Source organism: Xenia sp. Carnegie-2017, unplaced genomic scaffold, assembly GCF_021976095.1.
Source record: "Xenia sp. Carnegie-2017 unplaced genomic scaffold, XeniaSp_v1 HiC_scaffold_24, whole genome shotgun sequence".
NCBI classification, from domain to species: Eukaryota; Metazoa; Cnidaria; class Anthozoa; order Malacalcyonacea; family Xeniidae; genus Xenia; species Xenia sp. Carnegie-2017.
In genome coordinates, this window is record NW_025813487.1 from 18,858,559 (window position 1) to 18,881,013 (window position 22,455).

The window sequence follows — 22,455 nt, forward strand, 5'->3', positions numbered from 1 at the left end:
ATTTTGTTAAATCTTAAAATTTTAGTGTTAGAGCTGGTGATCAAACTTTGGAAAATCATTTGTTCGAATGTGGCAAGCACAAAATAATATTGCCAAGACAAGCCAAAAAAATCATCATTTGTATTGATCAGGTAATATCGACGGAGATAAAAATAGATATTATTCTATCATTGAAGATGAAGCTGCGATTCTTCTCTCAAAGAACAGTTGCCCTTTGTTCAACGATTTGCTGATTCTTTAAAGAATGCAACTTATATACTCACTATAGTCATCGACTAAATTCATCTGTCTGTAAGACTCTTTCTAACGTTGAAATTAATACCATGTTATCTGTTGTTTCTCAAGCTGCCAATTTTATCAACATATCACAGATACGCAACATATCTCTTGCAGAGCACGTGAAAAAGTCAGATGTTCAGACCAAGAAGGCAAAACTGGTAAGCTTTTGTAAAACCAGATCGGTTGAGCGAGTTTATATTCTTGAAACGTTCGAACGTTTATCCCTATAATCGACACTCTTCAGGACATGATAAACAATGTAAGCGACAAGGTAAACCTTCCCTTGTTGCTGATGCTTCTCACTTACTTTCATTAGTCACTCAATTTCATTTTATTGAAGCGCTAGTTTTTACCAGAAAGATTCTGGATGCTACTCTTCCAGTACGCAATTGTTAAATGGAAAAACTATTGATGTTATGGATGGTTTTCATTTGATAACCACTTTAAAGAATGATGTAGTCAATATGAGGAAGAGCATTGATTATTATCATTGATTTTTAACAACGGCGATTTTGCTCACTTTGTAACCCTGCAAAAATTGACAGTTAAGGTATTCCAAAATGCTTGAAATCGATTTCTAGCACCTTATGTTTTAAAATTTCCCAAGGGAGGATGTCCGGCGTCCGCTGTTTTATGGCTGACGTTTGAAAAATTCTAGAACCGTCTCTGGTAGCTAATATACACTTTAACCCATGATTTCGTAATCAACCAATAACATGAACCATACGACGCATGAACATGGTTTGAATTTCTTTGTCCCCTAACGTTGCAACCACTGGTCTAATTATTTTTCTACGTTTCTAACTAAATAGATGTATTGCTTTCATTAAATATGAATTTCTAAAACTGATAAGAATATAAAATAATAAAAAATAGGAATGACTTACTTGCAACGAAAACTCTGACTTCAGATATGAAAGGAGATAACAGACTGTCCCTTCTTGCTAATCGAAACGCATACGTTCCATCATAACTATGAGTGATATTTCTTAATTGCAGCGTTGAAGGTTTGTAGACATCATAATTTGGAAGAATTGGTTCATTAAAGTTTTCCACTGATGAATCCCGACGTACAGAAGCCAAATGTATTGCTATTGAACCATTACTATTACCAGTAAAAAACCAATCTCTACTGGCCAAATCACTTTCACTATCATTAAATGTCCACGTTATATTTTCTGTTTCTCCAGGTAAAAATGTAAAACTTGTGACAAGAGGAGGTGATAGAATTTTTCCTATTACAAGAAATGAAAATAAAACTATAAAATCTAATAAAACTTATATCATTTTTTAACAAATGTCTTTCAAACGTTTACTGAAAAATCAGATAGCATTGAAAATTATACAACTGTATTAAGCCTGTGTAGTTTTGTTTTTACTCTTGTCTTCATTACATTTTGATATGACTTAATTGCCAACGATTTGTTCCAATTGCGATTAATTTTTAACTTATGTTTAATATTTCAACTCAGAAAGATCGCAAATAGGATGGGATAGCAAATATTTCATATTCGAGTACAGAAATGCCAAATAAATAGACTTTAGTTATCATAAAAATCGATTAAGTGTAAAGTGCCACATGATTCTACGTATTTTAGGGCCATTACGTTTTGTGCTGAACATCAACAATTGGCCTTACTGTTTAACAAAAATAAAACCTCCATTGTTTGCTGGTGACTCCATAACTTATCTAAAGGCTGCTTTAAATTCCAGTTAGAAAACCTTTAGAAAACTTGGGGTTCCACTTGATCAAAATTTGTCTAGGAAATGTAACACTGATAATATTTGCAAAAAAGTCACATTAGGGATTTATCTCGAAGGCTTATGTTAATACACTTATATCCGTACACGATGCAAAAGTTCGTCTTCACTTCAATAAATGTTGCAAATTATGGGATACGACTAGTGTTAATAAAAAAAGTGAATGGAACTTTTAAAGAAATTGAATAAACTAACTGCCTCACGAGGACACATTAGCTGAAATTTCAAGAATTTTTTACAGGTAGTTGAGGTGAGTAATAAAATAATTATCGCATTCAGTTGTGCGTGATATCTACAATGATTGAAGCCTCGGTTTGCATTTCTGCCTGCCTACGATTGATGATAACAACCTCTCCCTGAGACAAACTCTGCCTAGATAATTCTAAATATCAAGCACAGCCTCACCAAATAATTATTTAATGTATGTCAGCTTTATGCATGTTTTACATTTATTTTGTTACTATCACAAAAGCTTTTCTGTTACTATCAAAAAAGCTTTCACAAAAGTTCAAATAACCTCTAAAAGCAAAATATGCACAGTAATACACCAGTGGGATTAGAAAAGTGATCAGGAAATTTAAATCTCATATTAGGGCAAAACTTATAATTTTCAACAGAGTGACAATTTGGTGTTTCTTTGAAGTTTGCAAATTAAAAAGCAACATGCTACAATGATTACAAGCCTGTCACTAACTACTGAAGCAATGATTAACAACATAAATGATTAGAGAAACTCTCTGAAGCTTTCAAATTTAACTTTACCTATAAAAATTTTACTAATAATACAACTTAAACTGTTAAACAGTGACTTTCAAATTTAACCAGCTACAGCTAGTGATTTGAGTTATAAAATAGCACGAGCCAGAATTAGAAACCAGAGTTCAGGATATAAAGAGAATATCAAGCCTTATTAATACTGGAAGAAGTTTAAATGAACAAGATGAATGTGACGTCTGTGTGTGACATTTGTGTACTTGTTCAATACAAGGAAAAAGTGACATCCTGGATCTTTTCAATGAAATCCGTTCATGAAAGTCAAGAGTGGAAAGCATAAACCAGGAGATATCAGGGAGGTATGGTGGCCATGGATAAAGACATAGAGGAAAAAAGGAAGGAAAGGTTTAAATGTTAAAAATATCAAAAGACAGCAACCAGTTTCCAGCTATAATGTACTTGAGAAAAATTATGAAAACCCTACAGTCCCAGGATTCACAAAAAACTTGTGAAACTGTTAAGCGGGCTTTTTAAAGTGACAAACAATTTTTTTTCCTTTTAAAATTGAACTGAAAAATTGCAAAATAGTTTTAGTACATCAAGGTCAAATGTCATCTTTCTAAGCAAAAAAAAGCAATACTACAGAAGAAGCTAAAATTGCTAGAAGTGATGAATTTTGAAAACTTTATGGAAAAATGATATCAAACTAAATGATTGAGGTTGATTTCTGATTGACAGAAAATTTAGTGTATTGATGTATGAATAACATCATGGACATATAAATATTGTTCACACATTGGTATGAGCATCAATTTGATAAATAATAATATCTGGCATATAAATATTTAATAGTTTATAATTTAGATTCGTAATTGCACTACAGCCGCATAAAGCAACATATTTTATAATGGTGAAACACATTTGGTATTATTGTACAAGCATAGGTGCTATCATTATTTACCACAAAAATGTCAATTACCTTATTGTAAATGAGATATTCTTACTTCTTTGCTAAATAGCCATTATGTGCATGTACTTAAAAGATGAAAATACTGCAAGGTATTGCTTTTGGATTATTTTTAAATGCAGAACTGGCTACGATGAGTGTTATTGTGTACAAACGAGAACTTAAAACCAGCAAGTATTTAAGTCAATATACCTTAAATTTCTAAGCAAATTCCACAGTTTTATTTGACAAAAATAACCATTAACTTCCTTAATGGTCTAATAAAAATAACTACCTCGACAAGATGAAATCCACCAGAACAAAACAAATGAAAGGAAGCCAAACTTTTCCATCTTGTATTCTGTCTATAAAGGTTAAGGTGAAGATGCAACTTAAATAAAATCACAGAACTACTACATAAATATATGATGTATTCCTTCATATTTTATGTATATTTTTGATTTCCCATAACCATTAATATTGAAGGAAACAAGAGCATCAGTAAAAACTTACAAAAGTTTCGTTGGAAAACGTTGTGTTTATACATCGTTTTGTACTTCGCGAAAGTACTAACGTACTTTCCACTATGATACAACTCAGACAACTCTTAATCCACAGGAAATTCCGTGAAATGTCAATAAAATTATTTACAAATGAACTGAACAGTCAATATTTGATAACATTTTAAATGATTCACTTTACCTTAAACAGTACTGAAGTAACTAAGCTGGTGAAAAATCTTCACGTATTTCTTAAAGAAACCAGCTAATTTTTAACTTTTCAAAATTATTTCCGGGTCTCATGTTGTGCAAATATTTATATAAGTAAATGAAAAGAATGTAAACGCCGTGACAACGCTGTCATATGTAACAGAGCGATCATATTTTATCAAAACCTCTCTCATGACAAGCCACGCAAATTGCCCAGAGTTGTTTTAAAAACAGAATACCAGCTACACAATCTTATTCTGTAATTTTATCCTTACATATGACTTAATGGTGCTTTTAGATGAATGTATAAATTGTGAAAGCATACTTCGACACGCTGTGCCAATATCCATTTCCTAGTTGATTACAATGCTCTTGAAGACGATGAGTATCCACAAGTTGATTTTGTGAGAAAATCATTGTGAAAAATAACATCTGTATAAATCGCTTTTGCTGAAATATTCTTAGTAATTTTCACAATTTTAATGCACAATTAAAAATTCCTTATACTTTGTCTACAAAGAATTCCAGAATGGGGGGGGGGGACTTTGGAATCGCCAGGGGCTCTGCAAAAGCTTGATCCGCCACCCTGCTTACCCTAACTATCTTACCAATGATCTTATCCTGCAGTTTTTAGCTGAAAATACCAAATGTGGCTAGATTGAGAATGTTCTTGACGAGTCTCAGGGGGCATGTATCACTGAGAAATTTTTGATTTCGTAAAACAGTGAATCAAATGACAAATAACCAAGTTGTCCTTTAACTTTTACCACTTCAACCGAAGCAACTTCAATTCAGATGGCTGGACTGCAAACTTCTGTTTAGCAAAGGACTGTACACGGATGACGTCAGACGACTTTGCTCTTTTTAATCGGGTATATTAGAAGTTAAAAATGTTTAAAAAAGAGCAAATACCATGGTGAATGGTTAAAATAATAACGTAATAGTTCTTAAAAGAACTGTTTAAAATTAGAACGCTGACCCAACAATTCTAAAAGAACTGTTTTTAAAGCTGAAAGACACTATGCATTTCGGCAGACTACTCATCAGAGAAAAAACACCAAAATAAAAACTTACAGGCAATATACACATTTACTTTCTTTGTGTGTCAGCAGTATTAGCTATGATAGCAAATGTGTAAACACCACTGTTTGATCGACATTCTTTAACATCAGAGTTTCAGCTTCAAAAACTTGAAATGTTAAAGGCGATAAATCATATCGCGGTTCACCATTACCAGTTAACGTTACAAGTCGTAGCGCGACGTTATGTTCAGCGATCAAAAACATCAAGCAAATAATCACGCATCAAGAATTAATGCGCTAAACGTCAAACAAGAACCATCGCTGTTTATGCTGATTTCACAATTTCCATAATCCATTTATTTATTTTGATGAAAAAAACTTACTCTAAAGACAAAATAATGAAAGATCACGGAAACATTTGGTAACTGTACCTTACCTGTGGTTTACAACACCAAACGAAAAGACTGTTGTATAGACATGCTCATCTGAAACAAAGGAATCGATACATTATGAGAAGTTATAACTCACTAAGTGGGTTGCTTCTACGTCACGGCCGCCATATTGGTTGAATTCAACAAAGGATTTTTATTTTTTAGGTTTACAATCAAAATTTCAACCAAGATGGCGAGTATCTCTTTCTCTTTCAAGTCCTTGGAGAAATTGTTGCTTATTGAAACCACCAATAAAGACAAAAATTAAAGACGGTTTCCAAATTTTATTACAATGCTAAATGTTTTTTCATTTTCGAGGTGCACTTTGATAGTTGATGATGAGATGCAATTAAAACATTATTGGTGTTAAAAAGAAAAGCGAAAAATTTAACATGGAAGAAAAAGAATTTGGGATGCTATATTGTTGAGAATACTGCCAATGTACTGTTTGCTTACAAATACTTATCTTAGTACAACCATTACTAAAAAGATAATGTGAGATTTACCACAAACTTCATGAAGACCTAAACGTTTAAAACAATAATGGCTCGCACAGTCACCATTTTAATTCAGCTCGTGATGCACGAAGTCTTATTTTTTATTTTCTTGTATCAACTGAATTTATCATTTCCTTTCAACGACTGATAATTGTCTTCGTTATTCATTTTTGATAAATTTAGTTCTTGATAAGTTTTATCAACTGTTTCATCTTTTGGCCTCAGCGATTGATAATTATCTTCTTTATCCATTTTTGATAAATCCAATTCTTGATAAGTTGAATCAACTGTGTTTACTCTACCTTTAGCATTGGTCGACAGCTGCTTTTGTTTCTTATTCACCCACCGTTGACGACATCGTAAGAACACGAATGTAATAAAAATACCAAAAATAATTCCAGAAATTAAGGTTACCAATATAATGTACCATTTCGTTTTTGCCTCTGTTATTTTACATGTTTTAGAGTTATCAAAGGTTCTTGAAGTAGAAGTGAAGTTACCTAAAAGAAAAAGAAACTTTTTAGAATGACTATAAAGCCAGTTGAGAAGAGGATGACTATAATGTAAAGGGTATAATATGTATAAACATAGCCTCAAAAGTTTAAAATAGGACGAAAAATAGGGAGAATATAAATGAGGAGGAATAAAAGTTTAGCAATAAGCTGCATGTGTCCAGTCCACTATTAACTCGTGGGAGTACCTCGAAAATTATAACTTCTTTTATTAAAGATACCTTTGAGATTGTTGTTAATAGAAGTTGACGTTGAAGTAAAAAATGGCCTTGATCGACTGATGGAGCTGGATAACTCCAATACTACACAAAAAAACACAAACCATTAGCTTCGTCTTACCTTATACTTAATTCGATTTCATTTAAGAAATATAAGATGTTTACTGTGTTTGCACAGGTTTATGCAAACCGAGGAGACCTTTGGGAGAACTCGAGACCAGTGCAAGATTTTTGAATGCATTTTCAATAATATTATAAAATTGTTTACATTACGCTTATCCGAGATCTGCTTTTTGCTTAATGTTCAATCAAATGACTCAAGAACTGTCTAACCCTTTTTCATTTACGTCACGCCCTTGCTTAGATTTTACATCACGTGACTGTGGTCACATCTGGTCACATCCCGAAATAACAGGTAAAATTTTTGAGAAATGTCGAAAGCTTCTCTTTTCCAGATGTGACCACAGTCACGTGATGTAAAATCTAAGCAAGGGCGTGACGTAAATTAAAAAGGGTTAGACAGTCGTTGAGTCATTGGATTGAACATTAAGCAAAAAGCACATCTTGGATAGGCTTATTGTAAACAATTTTATAATATTATTGAAAATGCATTCATTAAATATTTATCTACTTCATTTTATAACCATAGTAAACAGCTGGACTACCCTCATGTACGCTTTGCGTCCTATTTTTATTTCTATTTATATTTCACATCCATACATTTATAATCTTTATGTGGATAAATCTCTGCTCTTACTTTCTTAGCGAATTTTACCTTTGATGACAGTGAGATTTTTAACATCAGATAAATCATTTCCCAGTTTATTATCTGCTTCACAACGATATGAACCAGCGTTACTGAAGTTGACAGATTGAATGATGTATGTCTTATTATTACTGATAACAGCATCATTGTGATAAATAGTGTAGGTTGGTTCAGGAAAACCATCTGATTCACAGGTTATTGTCACATTTTGACCTTTTATTGCATTTGTTTTTGATATGGTTAAGATCGTACTTCTTGGTTTATCTAAAATTAAAAATTCCAAATTCTACGTGGTTGAAAGCTCAAAAACACTATTGCAAAGAGTAAAAAATATATAAGTCACTTATTATTGCCATTTAATTTTACTTGCAATTACTAAAACTTACAATTTAATTTTATTTCAATGGATTTTTCGTCAATGAAACGTGGATCATTAAAACTTTCAGCTTTACATCTGTAACTTCCACGATCATTTGGTGAGGCACCAGTGATTACTAAAGTCGCACTCTCAACTCCAAATCCACGAACTGTTGTGTTATTTTTATCAAACCATGTGACATTAGCAGGAAGGATACCTCCTTCACCTCTACATACACATGACACACCATCATTTTCATTCACAAACAGAGGAGATGAACAGTTAATTGACACTGTTGGTTTAACTGAATTAAAGACAGAATCATAATAATAGTCATGATAGAAACAATAGAGTATTTATTTGTAAGCTTCGGTGAGGCAAGGGTAAAAACCGGATGAGGAATGTTGGATCTGTAAAGAATAAAATTTATTGTTGTATGTGCTGTGTATGGCAAACTTGATTGGTTCATTCGTAGTCACATGACTTAAAATAAACGTAATGTTTCCCGTGAGGGAAACAAGTGAAAAATTGTTGCGTGCTGATTTTAATATCATAAAAAATAAAACAGCTATGGAGCCGTAAACTAAAAGTACAAGTCTCTACTTTATTAAGCAACGAAATTCAACTAGTAATAGAAAAAAAAGATTGAGAAAACCCTTAGAACTGCTCCAAAAATGATGTGGTCGACCTTATAGCATTTTGTAACGAAATCTCGACGGACAAATCTCAACCAAAAGAGACGTTGATTTCATTGAAAAGCTGTGAAAATCTATGAATTTTGTTCCTATATAACAAAACACTTAATGTATACTTCCGTGAGAAATACTGAGCTTTGTTTTCCCTCGAATTGCATGCAATGTATTGAGACTCTTGGAAAACTAAACTCACTATTTCCCTTGGGAGCATACAATAAGTGTATAATATTCCAAAGTCCTGATATTTTACCACACGTTAATAATAACAAAGTTGAAGACAAAGTTTTCAAACATCTATAGTAACAAGATGATAAAATATATATCTGCAAAACTTACATTTTACTTGTATTTCAATGGATTTTTCGTCAATGAAACGTGGATCATCAAAACTTTCTGCTTTACATCTGTAACTTCCACGATCATTTGGTGAGGCATTAGTGATTACTAAAGTCGCACTTTCAACTCCAAACTCACGAACTGTTGTGTTATCTTTATCAAACCATGTGACATTAGCAGGAGGGTTACCTCCTTCACCTCTACATACACATGACACATTATCACCTTTACTCACAACCAGAGGAGTTGAACAATTAATTGTCGCGTTTGGTTTAACTGAAATTAAAAGCAGAAAATATTCATTAATTATGATAAAGAAAATGGATGCTGAAACAATCTTCTCCTTAACATAATGAAAAAATAAAGTCTAAGGAATTTTTCTGAAATTGCAAGGCTTTAATAAACTTCCAACTAATAGCTGAAAATAGCAAATATTTCTGTCACAATTAATGCAACGCAATAAGAAGTCCTAAGTTTTTATTGCCAATTTTGTGGTAAGAATTGCGCTGACGCATGTTATTTAGAATAAGCTGTTCTAGCAAAAAACTATATCTACTTTAAAGTAGCAATCCAGAGATACAGCAAAGTTTCAAACATCTTCTATCTTTTTAACTTGCGCTTGAGTCAACGTTAAACATGTTTTATACATGTCTGATTAAGTAATTCATGTTTTTTAGAAGTCAATCTTCTCCATCTCCTTTTATTTCGTGAAACACAAAAGAAGCACCCATTTCCCATAAGCTTCACGACAAAAAAGCTCCCCTTATCTGAGTGGCTAATACGTAATTAAACCCATCATTCGATAATCAACCAATAGCATGGACCAAATGACGGCCCAAGACATGAAATTTTAAAATTTATGTTTAAAATTTTATATAACAGGAGTAAATAATTGGGATGGCTTTGCCCGGCCTGCATGTAAAATAAGATTTTTTAGATTTGTCTTAAATTTCTTATTACAATAAAAAATGTTGGTCAATATCAAGTAAAATGTAAGCATAATTATCACCTATAATATGATATTAATAAGAACGTAAGAACCAGATAACAAATACGGCTAACCAGGCGCGGATCCAGCTCCTTAGCTGACCGATGCATTGCGAGCGCCGAAGGCGCGAGCCACCGCTAGGGGGGTCTGGGGGCATGCTCCCCCAGAAAATTTTTGAATTTTCACTATCCGAGAAGCATTTTCCAGCGATTTGGGAAAGGTGACAGAAAAATCTTAAGCGTAAATTTTATCGAAAAAATAACATGAGCCGTCTTTTGTTAGATAACAGCATTGATAAAAGCAATGTTCAAAGGTGGTCTTCTTCCAACGGTAAAAAAGATGAAAAGTTTAATGAAAGCAATGTTCAAAGATGGTCTTCTTCTAACGGCAGCAAAGATGACAACAATTATAAAAGCAATGTTGAAAGATCGTCTTCTTCCAACCACAGCAAAGATGAAATGTTTAAGAAAATCAATGTTTAAACGTGGTCTTCGTCCTCTCAATAACGGCTGAAAACAAGATAACTCTCAAAGAAAATGTAGGTTGTTTATCAGCATTAAGAATTTCTCATGGAGCTCATCGTCAAGCTTCTGTTTCTTTATCCTCCAGGATATCAAGAAATTGCATCCTCGTTGGGTTTTGTCTAGCAAAGGTATTAATCACTTCTTCGACATCACACTTAATATCATCATTAATATGCATTTGGGCTAATCCATTTAACCTTTCGTTGATCATTGTGCAACGTAACCAAGTTTTCATTCGACAAAGGGCAGAAACGGATCTTTCACACTCACATTTTTAATGTAATCCATACAATACATAAACTAAAATGCAACTAAAATCGCACCTACCCCTGCATATTACAGTTTGTATTATATTACATATGAATACAAGTATAAGTGCTGGATAAGTAATATGACATCGTGTATATTTTATGATGATTGTTCGTCGTTATCTACACGACTACACTCTGAGTCTGAAATGAGTACACTATTTACATTTAAAACATGCAAGCATAAAGGTAAATTTACTTACTTTAAAGCTCTTAGTTCTCCACTTTGCCAATGAACTGTCAAGTGCTTAGGTATTAACATTTCACTTGACATATCTCTCCCATTTTTACCCTTTGAAAAGGGATTCCAAGGAGAGGATTTTGAAATAAAAGTAGCAGCTCTCGTTTCATAGGTTCGACGCACTCCATTAATATCAAATGACTTCTCTTCTCGAAGCAGAGTACACAGATCGTGTTTGATATTCTCGACAGCCATGACTTCGATCGATGATTTCGAGTTATATCAAGTGATCAAATAACAATGCATTCAACTTTGAAGTTCAAAGTTGAATGCATCGGTGCCATGTGCCCACAATCACAAAATTATGGAAAATGCATCGCTCAGCGGCAAAATCTACCGTGACGTGAGGCCCTAAAACAATGGTTTTGCTGATGTCACAGTAGATTTCACGCGGAAAAGGACTCGGGACCGATGCATCGACCGATGCATCGCAAATCTACTGTGACGTGGCTATGGCAAGCCAAACCTACCAAAAGTGTATCGAGATTTATATGTCGTATTAGAATTACTATAAGTCTATTCGAGATTCGTAAAGCGGTACGAGTAGTGTATGACGAGATTTATATGACGAGTTGTTTTATAAACTGTGACGAGATTTATAAGACGAGTTTTATATGACGAGTTTCATATGACGAGATTTATAAGACGAGTTTTATATGACGAGTTTCATATGACGAGATTTATAAGACGAGTTTTATATGACGAGTTTCATATGACGAGATTTATAAGACGAGTTTTATATGACGAGTTTCATATGACGAGATTTATAGGACGAGTTTTATATGACGAGTTTCATATGACGAGTTTTATATGACGAGTTTCATATGACGAGTTTATATCGCGAGTTTTCCTCTAACAACATGAAGTATTGAGTTAAAGAACACGTGTTTGTTTCAAAAGCAGTTATTAATTATATGCAAAATTTCGGCGGGTTGGGAACTTTGTATTTTCTATCTATACTGTATCGCTCTCACCCAAATGACAGAAATGAGCAATAGAGAAATTATTCAGGAACTTCTTGGCAGAGTTACAGAGCTGTCTGAAAGAATATCACCTGACGTGGACAGTTCTGTAAGGTCAGAAGTGAGAACTATATTTGGACGGCATACGACCGCTTTGAATTTGCCAAATGCTGAAACGAGTCGCCAGAGAGAATTAACGCATCACCCTTATCAAATGGCATCAACAGCCACAATAGAGAATCGCCTCCCAATTAGAAGAAATTCAACCACTGCATTTCAATCGAGGCGCTATTTTCCCGCAAGTAGACCTGCTGCAAGAAGCCGAACAAGGCGAACTCGTTCATCAACAGCAATTGATAACAGGCCATTTTTGAGAGATTTAATCCTATTAAGCGGCCCCAAAGATAATACAGTTCCACGGCAAGGCACTCGGCTGATGTTGGTAGAAAATGGACACATGATTTCAGGTTGTCGGTTTTCAAAAGATTTGTCAGCCGCTGCTGTCGAAACTAATATAATGATGGCCTTTGATGGAAAAATTCCGCATGGTACAGATATAGAACTGTTAACATCGGTACATTCCACTCTGGTTGCGCCAACATTAGCCCCTGGTCAGACATTGGATGGTGTTATCCTCCACAGATTATACGCACAAAAGCCAGTGTATGTACGACCTAGTGTCCAGCTGCTTAACATGGGAAATGCAACAAAGGTTGGAGAATTAGATTGCTACATGCTCATCATGTAAATAGTGTGCTTTTAAAAACTGATATGTTGTTCATTTACAGGAACCAGGCAGCAATTCTAGTGAAGGTAAAATACATAGATTGGGTAAAAGCAAGGGATCTTTCCACATTTGTCATAAGAGAGGATCAAGTGATTGTACACTAAAATAATGTAAAAAGTATTTTTTTAAATTCAAACAAACTTTTTTTACAATTGTTTTTTTGTGACAGTAATATGTCGAGGTATATCATTTTATATTCTTTCTTTTAGCAAATCTATATAAATTTTCAGAATTAAGAAACTTAAGTCATGACTATTGTTCACCTTGATTAAATTATTCATATGAATTCAGATAAGACAGCTCTCATTTGGGCACTTAGCTTTTAAAATAGTTTAATTTAATTATTGTAGTCTGCATTCATTTTCACAAGATTTTAGTCACTCAGAATTTTTATTCTTTATAAGGTAAAGAAAAGCAATCGATTCAAATGAATATGCTTATAATGATATGCAAATTGTTATGCATTGCAATAGTTTTGCAAGAATTTGTTAAAAAATATGTTATATAGGAATAGATGAACCTTTGGATGATGATAATATAAGCATATCTGAAACCAGTGAAATTCATTCTGTGCCTACTGATGGTGTGGCTGAAACTGATGGTGTGGTTGCAACTGATGGTGTGGCTGAAACTGATGGTGTGGTTGCAACTGATGGTGTGGCTGAAACTGGTTCACTGTCTGCAACTGGCTCCTCAACTCAAACTAGCACACTCCTTGAAACTGATGATCTTACTCTTTTGAACGAAGCAGGTTCTCATCTTATGGCCTTGTTCTAATTTAGATTATCAATTCATAGATCTTGGTAATATGATTTGAAAATACTGGTATATTGTCTTTGTCTGAATTGCAATTGAATTTTTTCTGCAGGTGTTTTTCCGCATTGATAGATACTCCATTCCTGTCTTTGCCAGCTGAGAACAGAGAAGTAAGAGCTGTTATTGTGCACAGAACTACAATACGTCAAGATGTCATAGCCATTTTTAATGATGCAGATGTGCTTAATTGTTTGGTTTGCCCCACCGTGATTGATTACAGTGGCAGGGAAGAAAAGGGAAAGGAAAAGGAGTAATGCTGGATGTTTTGACACATTTTTGGCATGAGGTATACAACACCTACTGTTTCGGCTCCAGCGATAAGATTCCTATGATTAGGCACGACATGCAAAAAAATGATTGGCAGTCTATTGCTAGAGTTATTGTCTACGGTTACAACCTGCTGAAATACTTTCCTATGAAAATATCACCGGCACTGCTATGTACATGCTTATTCGGAGAGGACAATTTAAGTAGAGAGTTGTTGCTGAATTCCTTTCGTGACTACGTGACTCTTGAAGATCGCCGAGTTTTGATAATTGCATGAACGAAAATTGTGACCTCGAAGACGAAGACATTCTTGACTTTCTCTCAATGTTCAAGTGTTTTAAACTTCCGACGAAAGATAACATCAAGGAGATTATGTTCGAGTTGGCTCACCAAGAACTTCTTCAAAAGCCACGGTACATAATTCACTGCTGGTCTCCAGTTTTAAGAATGCTCCAATACGATGACATTTTTAAAACACAAGAAGACATTCTTCAACTTTATACCAGTAGGCAACCTACGGCCAAAAAATTAATAAAATTGATTAACGCCGAAACCGGAAATGAAATAGAGCGCCTTACAATAGATCATTTGAAAAGGTACATTCGGTCGTTAGAAGGTAAAGCTATCGAGAGATTTCTCCATTTCATCACTGGAAGCGACTGTATTACTTGCACATCGATAGAAGTAACTTTTCAAATCTAAGTGGACTCCAAAGACGACCTATTGCTCATACATGTGGACCTTGTTTAGAAATTCCTACCACATATGAGAGCTATGGTGATCTTGCATCTGAGTTCAATAACTTATTGAAGGAAGGACAATCTTGGTCATTTGACATTGTATAAAATTACGTTAACAGTTCGTTTTTACATCTTGAACAATGCTTATAACTACGTTTGATTGAAATTTTATTAAAATCGTTCGACTTATAATTTGTACACTATTGATATGTACGGACGATCAGAGATATATCTACGATCCAACTGTACAAATTATGATGAAGTCGTTTAAAGGAACAAACTTATTTATTCTTTATTTTGTTTGGAAGCTTTACTTACAATAATCGCGATATGGTTAAATGTGATAGGACCTTATCGCACCCATTTTCATTTTAAGGTAGCTAGTAAATAATTGGTTAGCACTATTTTCCACCCAGCAAACCGCCCTTTACACAATCGGAAATAAATTAAAGATGGCGGCTAATGGGAAAGAACCAAAAGCTAAAAGGAAACCATGCATGCACTGGTGCTAGGTCGTTTTGAGATGGCGAGTAATTTTATATTTTTATAATACAGTTTTTAATATCAAAATATGAAAATATTTACAGATAAATGTTGCAGTATAAATTTTCATGCAACCACCTTAAGCTATAAACTTATAATCCAGGCTGGAAAATATGTCGTTTTCGACGATTGTGTAAAATATTACATAAAATATTATATTGTGTAAAATATTAGATTGTGTAAAATATTATATTGTGTAAAATATTATATTTCAAAGTAAAGGACGGTTTGCTGGGTGGAAAATAGTGCTAACCTAAATAATTAATGCACATTCACACGCGGTAACATTGCTGACATTGCTTCAAGTATATGATCGATGCATCCTCTATTTATATTTGTTATTTACCTCGATTTTTGATCATAAATTAGTTCAATCACTGAACATAAAATGTGTTGACAATATCAAGTGTTTGTATGAAGTGATTGATTCCATAATTGCCGTCATCGCTTAAGGGGTTGACTTCACTACATAGAAGCTCCAGTTGTTCTTCCGTCAGCTGCAGTATGTTTTCAGGTACCACAACATAATTATCTGTATCGACGTCTGGAACTGGGCCATTTGAATCTAGACCATATTCTTCAAAGTTAACAATAGGAGATTCATCTGCAACAGGAATCATGTTCGTTTGCCAAAGTGTCATGGGGGTTTGGTGACCGGCAGTCCTTAGTCCATGATGGTTCCATTGCTCCCTGAATTCCAAAGTGACGCACTTACACGTGGTTTGAAAACGAAGTGAAGGGCGAATAGATGATGCTCATTGAACGGATCTAACAGGTTTTCGTTTTCCATGAATTTAAAGACACCAACGTATAGAGCAGAAAGAACCCGGTTTACTTCTGCCCACAACCGTTCTATCCTTTGGTTATGCACACTTCGCCCGGCAATGAAACTACCTCTATTCTCACCACGACGTGATATCATTAGCCGTGCTACGTCAACGTTTTCGACACCTCGATCTCCACGAACCCTTGAAGGCAAACCGAATTCATCAATCCCTTTTTTGAAAAGATCAACTACTGTCTGAGCTCTATTATCAGCGCAGCACTCTAGGTAAATGACTGCCCGACTAAACCCGTCGATGCAACCATGGATAACGAATCGCCAGGATATAAGCTTATGGTTTGAGTCAATATGCCAAAGAAAATTCGGCCCGGGAACGTTATAAACCCGTCTACAAATCGCATACCTCCTTCGCATATTTCTTCCAATAGTATCGATTCTCCGAAGACTTTCTCTGACCCTTTCTCTTTGGACATAGATCTTTCTAGCCCTTAAACTACCTGATATAACATTCTCCACTATATGGGGTAAGCCTTAAAATATCTCTTATCTGCCCATCTAAACTATCATCGGTGATGTCTGTAAAGCTAGCCTCAACTCCATATTCAATCCTTCTCCGGTAAATTGTTTGTTCTGATACACCTAGGAAGCTAGCTATACTTTTCCATTTCATTCCGGTATCTCGTAATTGCTCTATCTGTACTTTGGTTATATCAAAACAAGGCCTCCCTCCCGTACTTGACCGGAATGAAATAACTTCTCTTCTATTCTCAGGAGACGTGTAATCCAAGATCGCTCTTAGCCTGCGTATTTCCTCTTCTATTCCAACACTTAATCTTTCCAACAGCGAGACAAATGAGGGCTGAGGTGATAGTAAGTCTATCGTGTCGTCATATCTTTCATTGTTAACGGCCACGAGCATTGCTGTAACAATTGGAAGATTTCGTTCTAACTTGCATTTACAATGTTCCAAATCAAGAGTATCATTAAGTACTATAGCAATTTCTAAATGGCTAAACAATGCATCCAACATTTGGAAAAATTCAGTAAGTTCTTCATTTGCTTCGAAATAAGTTGCATTACTAGCGGACGCCATCTTGGGAAATCTCGTTACAGTTTGTAAACAACTCGTGACCTCTTATAAATCTCGTTACACTGTTACAGTTTATAAAAAAAACTCGTCTTATAAATCTCGTCATATGAAACTCGTCATATAAAACTCGTCATATGAAACTCGTCATATAAAACTCGTCTTATAAATCTCGTCATATGAAACTCGTCATATAAAACTCGTCTTATAAATCTCGTCATATGAAACTCGTCATATAAAACTCGTCATATGAAACTCGTCTTATAAATCTCGTCATATGAAACTCGTCATATAAAACTCGTCTTATAAATCTCGTCATATGAAACTCGTCATATAAAACTCGTCATATGAAACTCGTCATATAAAACTCGTCATATGAAACTCGTCATATAAAACTCGTCATATAAATCTCGTCATACACAACTCAACAATAATAATATAGTTTTCACACCGCATTATAGTAATCTCGAGTACCACTTTACGAATCTCGAATAGACTTATAGTAATTCTAATACGACTTATAAATCTCGATACACTTTTGGTAGGTTTGGCTTGCCATACGTGGCGATGCCTCTTCCATCTACCGTGACGTGCTGGCAGAATACTATTAAATTACTTACTAATTATGTATTCACGACAAAATTTCGCTAAATTTTATCGACTTTTCTTTCGCTATTTGTGTCATGGAATACGACAAAATTATCGGAGAACACAAATGTTATTTCTAGAACAAATTTTAGCTTAAAACTGCTAAATCTATAAGTTAACTAAACAATATATCACTGTCAAATGTGCGTTTTAAATAATTCGAAAATAATATTTGCTGTTTATTTCATTAAAATGCAAACTCGCAGATTTTAATATCTAAATATTTTGACCGATGCATTCGCATCGGTTGCATCGGTCTAGATCCGCCCCTGCGGCTAACCTGACGTTTACTCCTCATTTGACTCTGAAGATGACTACCGCTAAGGTTGTCAAAACGTCAGTCACAACAACAACAAAAACAGTCCTTCTCAGGGCTATACCAACCTGGACGATCTACATTTACAAACATGTAACGACACTCCCGGGTTCAAACCATTCACTTTAATATGATATTAAAATATGAAACGAAAATGTTTAAAATTGGCACCTAAAAATTTAAATCTTATTACATACTTTATTGCCTTTAAAATAAGGACAAATCGGTTTTTGAAACCCAAAATCATTCGGCCAACTGGCTATGACAAATATCTTTCAAAGAGACTTTCTCGCAATTCATTGAATAAAAGCTCGTAATAGACTAGAACCTTCTTCGTAACATCTGCTAAAAATAACGGATTTTACTTGGCCACGTCCAGAAAATCTAAAGCAGAGAAAGTCAAAGTCGCACGAGTTACTCTTGCAATTTTCATCGTTCCCGTTTGCCTTTTTTGTGTTTCCTATTCCTTTCCTCCAATTTCCTCCCCTTTTTTAAACTAACGCATTTGAAACTGTTCAGTCAACACGCCATGCAGGAGTTAATGATAGGTAAGTTGGACGTAACGTCCTCTTGAAAAAAATAAAGATGAATGCATCGAATCTAAGCGGCGCTTTTCCAAATGAGTCACTTTGGCCACACAATGGGCTTTGACATAACTCCATTTGGAAAGAAAAAGTAGTAAGAAATGTAGACTTTTATAACTCTTATGACAGCGTTTCGAGTCATTCGCTAACGTTATGTCAGTGTGCTTAAAGTAGTTGGTGAACGGTCTTGAGTACCAACACAGAGAAAAAAAAGTTCAAAGAGATTTAAAGCCAACGAATATTTTGGAGTCTAATCAGCGTTACTTTCATAGCAATCATCATCATCATCATATCTTGTCGCGCCAAGGGGCGATCCAAACTCGGGCTGGAAGTTTGGAAGTGTTGCGCGTGTTGTAGCAATCAGTCGAAATCAGGGACGGCACGTGAAGCCTTGCTACTTGTCCCCTTCATAGCAATGATTTTGCGGAAATATATCAAAAATCTCCGGTTTTATGCCAAGTATTTGACTTTAGATTGAGTAGATCGTTGAATGTTCAAACTTGGCTATCGTAATATCGAGAACTGACTAAATTTACATGGTTCTCTTGTTTATATGGCACCAGAAATCCTTCATCGATCAACAAATGCATGTCTGGATAGCTAGAAAAAAGCGGATATTGAGTCCCTAGGTACTGTAGCATTTGGAATAATAAATCCAAAAGTAAGCTATCCTTGCTGTAAAGAATTCGAATACTCGGTGGCTTTCTTCGGACATTAAACCTTTTAAAGTCAGTTGTCATCGAAAGACTACAATCAAAGCACTGCATATGAAGGTGCTGATCTTGATTTTGTCGTAAGTGATGCCAAGGACATTTGCCTCAAAGCCAAATAATCACGAGCAACATGTAGGACACAAAAATGACAATGTATACTAAAGCTTGCAACTTCTAAACTATCCGTATTGGAGATGCGTTTATGTAAGAAGTCATCAAAGGAAAAATATTTTGTGCAAAAATCTTCTGTGAATGGCAGAAGAGATCATCACTAATCTCCTATTAAAAACAAACGATCAACAAGTTCATTTGAAACTATACGACTCTTCTGAAGCTAAGTTAATTTCACAGCAAAACAAATTGATCAAGTCCTCTAACCGTTTGAGAGAAGAGTGCATATCAGGCAATGGTACGTTGTCAAAGGTCGGTAGGTATGAACTTTTTCATGCTTTAACATGTAAGCAAGTAAACAATGAGAAATCAGAACTTTGATTATACATCCGCTGTCCATACACACTTTTAGTAGGAATACATCACAACTCATTGATCGATACACATCCTGTAGAGGAAGATCTTGGTGGAGATGATAATGACATCCACGTGGCCACAAAAGACCTGCCATTACATTCTTGTATGTTTTTAGTCAATTGGATGTTGAAACGTCTGAAATCAAGTGGATTGAAAGAGCAAGAAATAAAAAGTCCAGCGTCTTTATTATCGAACGCATTTACAAATCTTTGAGACTGGTAAGTGACCTTTACCATCTACACTATAAGAGTTGTCTCAAGATTCACAAAAACCATCATTATGCTTCTGACCGTGTACTTGGTATGGTAAATAGAAGATTGCCATTTATTGAAATCAACAAAAGTTCAGACAATGGAAGTATCAACAGTGATGAAAGAACTTCATTGGCTGATTTCACTTACTGGGTCACACGAAGGTATACGTCATCGTGATGATACTCAATTTCAATCAGAGGTTGGTTGCTATTCAGTTAAAAACAATGTTGGTAATTTTGTTGAATCTTAAAATTTTAGAGTTAGAGCTGGTGATCAAACTTTGAAAAATCATTTGTTCGAATGTGGCAAGTATAAAAGAATATTGCCAAGACAAGCCAAAAAGAATCATCAATTGTATTGATCAGGTAATATCGACGGAGATACAAAATAGATACTATTCTATCATTACAGATGAAGCTGCGATTCTTGTCACAAAGAACAGTTGCCCCTTGTTCTATTATTAGTTGATTCTTTAATGAATGCAATTTATACACTCACTGTTAAAGTCATCGACTAAATTCATCTGTCTGTAACACTCTTTTTAACATTGAAATTAATAATAAAATGTTATTTGTTGTTTCTAAAGCTGCCAATTTTATCAACATATCACAGACACGCAGCATGCCCCTTGCTGAGCACGTGAACAAGTCAGATGTTCAGACCAAGAAGGCAAAACTGGTAAGTCTTTGTAAAACCAGATGGGTTGAGCGAGTTTATATTCTTGAAACGTTCGAACGTTTATCCCTTTAATCGACACTCTTCAGAACATGATAAACAATGTAAGCGACGAGGTGAAGCCTTCTCTTGCTGCTGATGCTTCTCACTTACTTTCATTAGTCACTCAATTTCATTTTATTGTTGCGCTAGTTTTTACAAAAAAGATTCTGGATGCTACTCTTCCAGTACGCAATTGTTACATGGAAAAACTATTGATGTTATGGATGGTTTTCATTTGATAACCACTTTGAAGAATGATGTAGTCAACATGAGGAAGAGCATTGATTATTATCATTGATTTTTAACAACGGCGATTTTGCTCACTTTGTAACCCTGCAAAAATTGACAGTTAAGGTATTCCAAAATGCTTGAAATCGATTTCTAGCACCTTATGTTTCAAAATTTCCCAAGGGAGGATGTCCGGCGTCCGCTGTTTTATGGCTGACGTTTGAAAAATTCTAGAACCGCCTCTGGTGGCTCATATACACTTTAACCCATGATTTAGTAATCAACCAATAACATGAACCATACGACGCATGCACATGGTTTGAATTTCTTTGTCCCCTAACGTTGCAACCACTGGTCTAATTATTTTTCTACGTTTCTAACTAAATAGATGTATTGCTTTCATTAAATATGAATTTCTAAAACTGATAAGAATATAAAATAATAAAAAATAGGAACGACTTACTTGCAACAAAAACTCTGACTTCAGATATGAAAGGAGATAACAGACTGTCCCTTCTTGTTAATCGAAACGCATACGTTCCATCATAACTATGAGTGATATTTCTTAATTGCAGCGTTGAAGGTTTGTAGACATCATAATTTGGAAGAATTGGTTCATTAAAGTTTTCCACTGATGAATCCCGACGTACAGAAGCCAAATGTATTGATTGTAACCTATTACTACTACCAGTAAAAAACCAATCTCTACTGGCCAAATCATTTATACTATCATCAAATGTCCAGGTTATATTGTGTGTTTCTCCAGGTAGAAATGTGAAACTTGTGCCAAGAGGAGGTGATAGAATTTTTCCTATTACAAGAAATAAAAGATAAAACTATAAAATCTAATAAAACTTATATCATTTGAGGCATTAAAGACCAATTTTTAAATAAAAACAGTACCAAATGACAGAAAACAAAAACATATCAAACCTAAGTATATTTTTTATCTATCATAACAACAACGACGACGACTACAACATGCATAATACCCTGTGGGCTGTTCAAACGAAAATATGATGACAGAGGAACTCAGGTTTTTGAAGTTGTTCCACAAAATTGTACCACAATTATAGAGAGACCTAGGTCACAGAGGATATGTACAACCTCAAGCAAAAATGGACCACCCTCAAATTCAGACTCAAACTTATTGTTTTGTTCCCATGCAAAACATG

The 22,455-nt window shown here is 34.7% G+C and overlaps 3 protein-coding genes across 3 annotated transcripts in view; 1 reads left to right on the forward strand and 2 right to left on the reverse strand.

Annotated features, from left to right (window-relative positions):
• Positions 1–22,455, reverse strand: part of LOC124452309 (hemicentin-1-like) — a 275,710-nt gene that overhangs the window by 201,591 nt on the left and 51,664 nt on the right. Inside the window, exon 8 of the mRNA XM_047002889.1 lies at positions 9,246–9,521. Coding sequence (XP_046858845.1) covers positions 9,246–9,521 — 276 coding nt within the window. The remainder of the gene's footprint in view (positions 1–9,245; positions 9,522–22,455) is intronic.
• Positions 12,229–13,458, forward strand: LOC124451710. The gene is made up of 2 exons (XM_047002331.1): positions 12,229–12,980; positions 13,057–13,458. The coding sequence occupies exons 1-2, from the start codon at positions 12,285–12,287 to the stop codon at positions 13,162–13,164; spliced, it is 804 nt and encodes a 267-aa protein (XP_046858287.1). The 5' UTR covers positions 12,229–12,284; the 3' UTR covers positions 13,165–13,458.
• Positions 15,638–16,684, reverse strand: LOC124451709. Its single transcript, XM_047002330.1, is given in 2 exon segments — positions 15,638–16,121; positions 16,124–16,684. Coding segments are annotated over 2 exon segments (822 nt in total). The 5' UTR covers positions 16,620–16,684; the 3' UTR covers positions 15,638–15,795.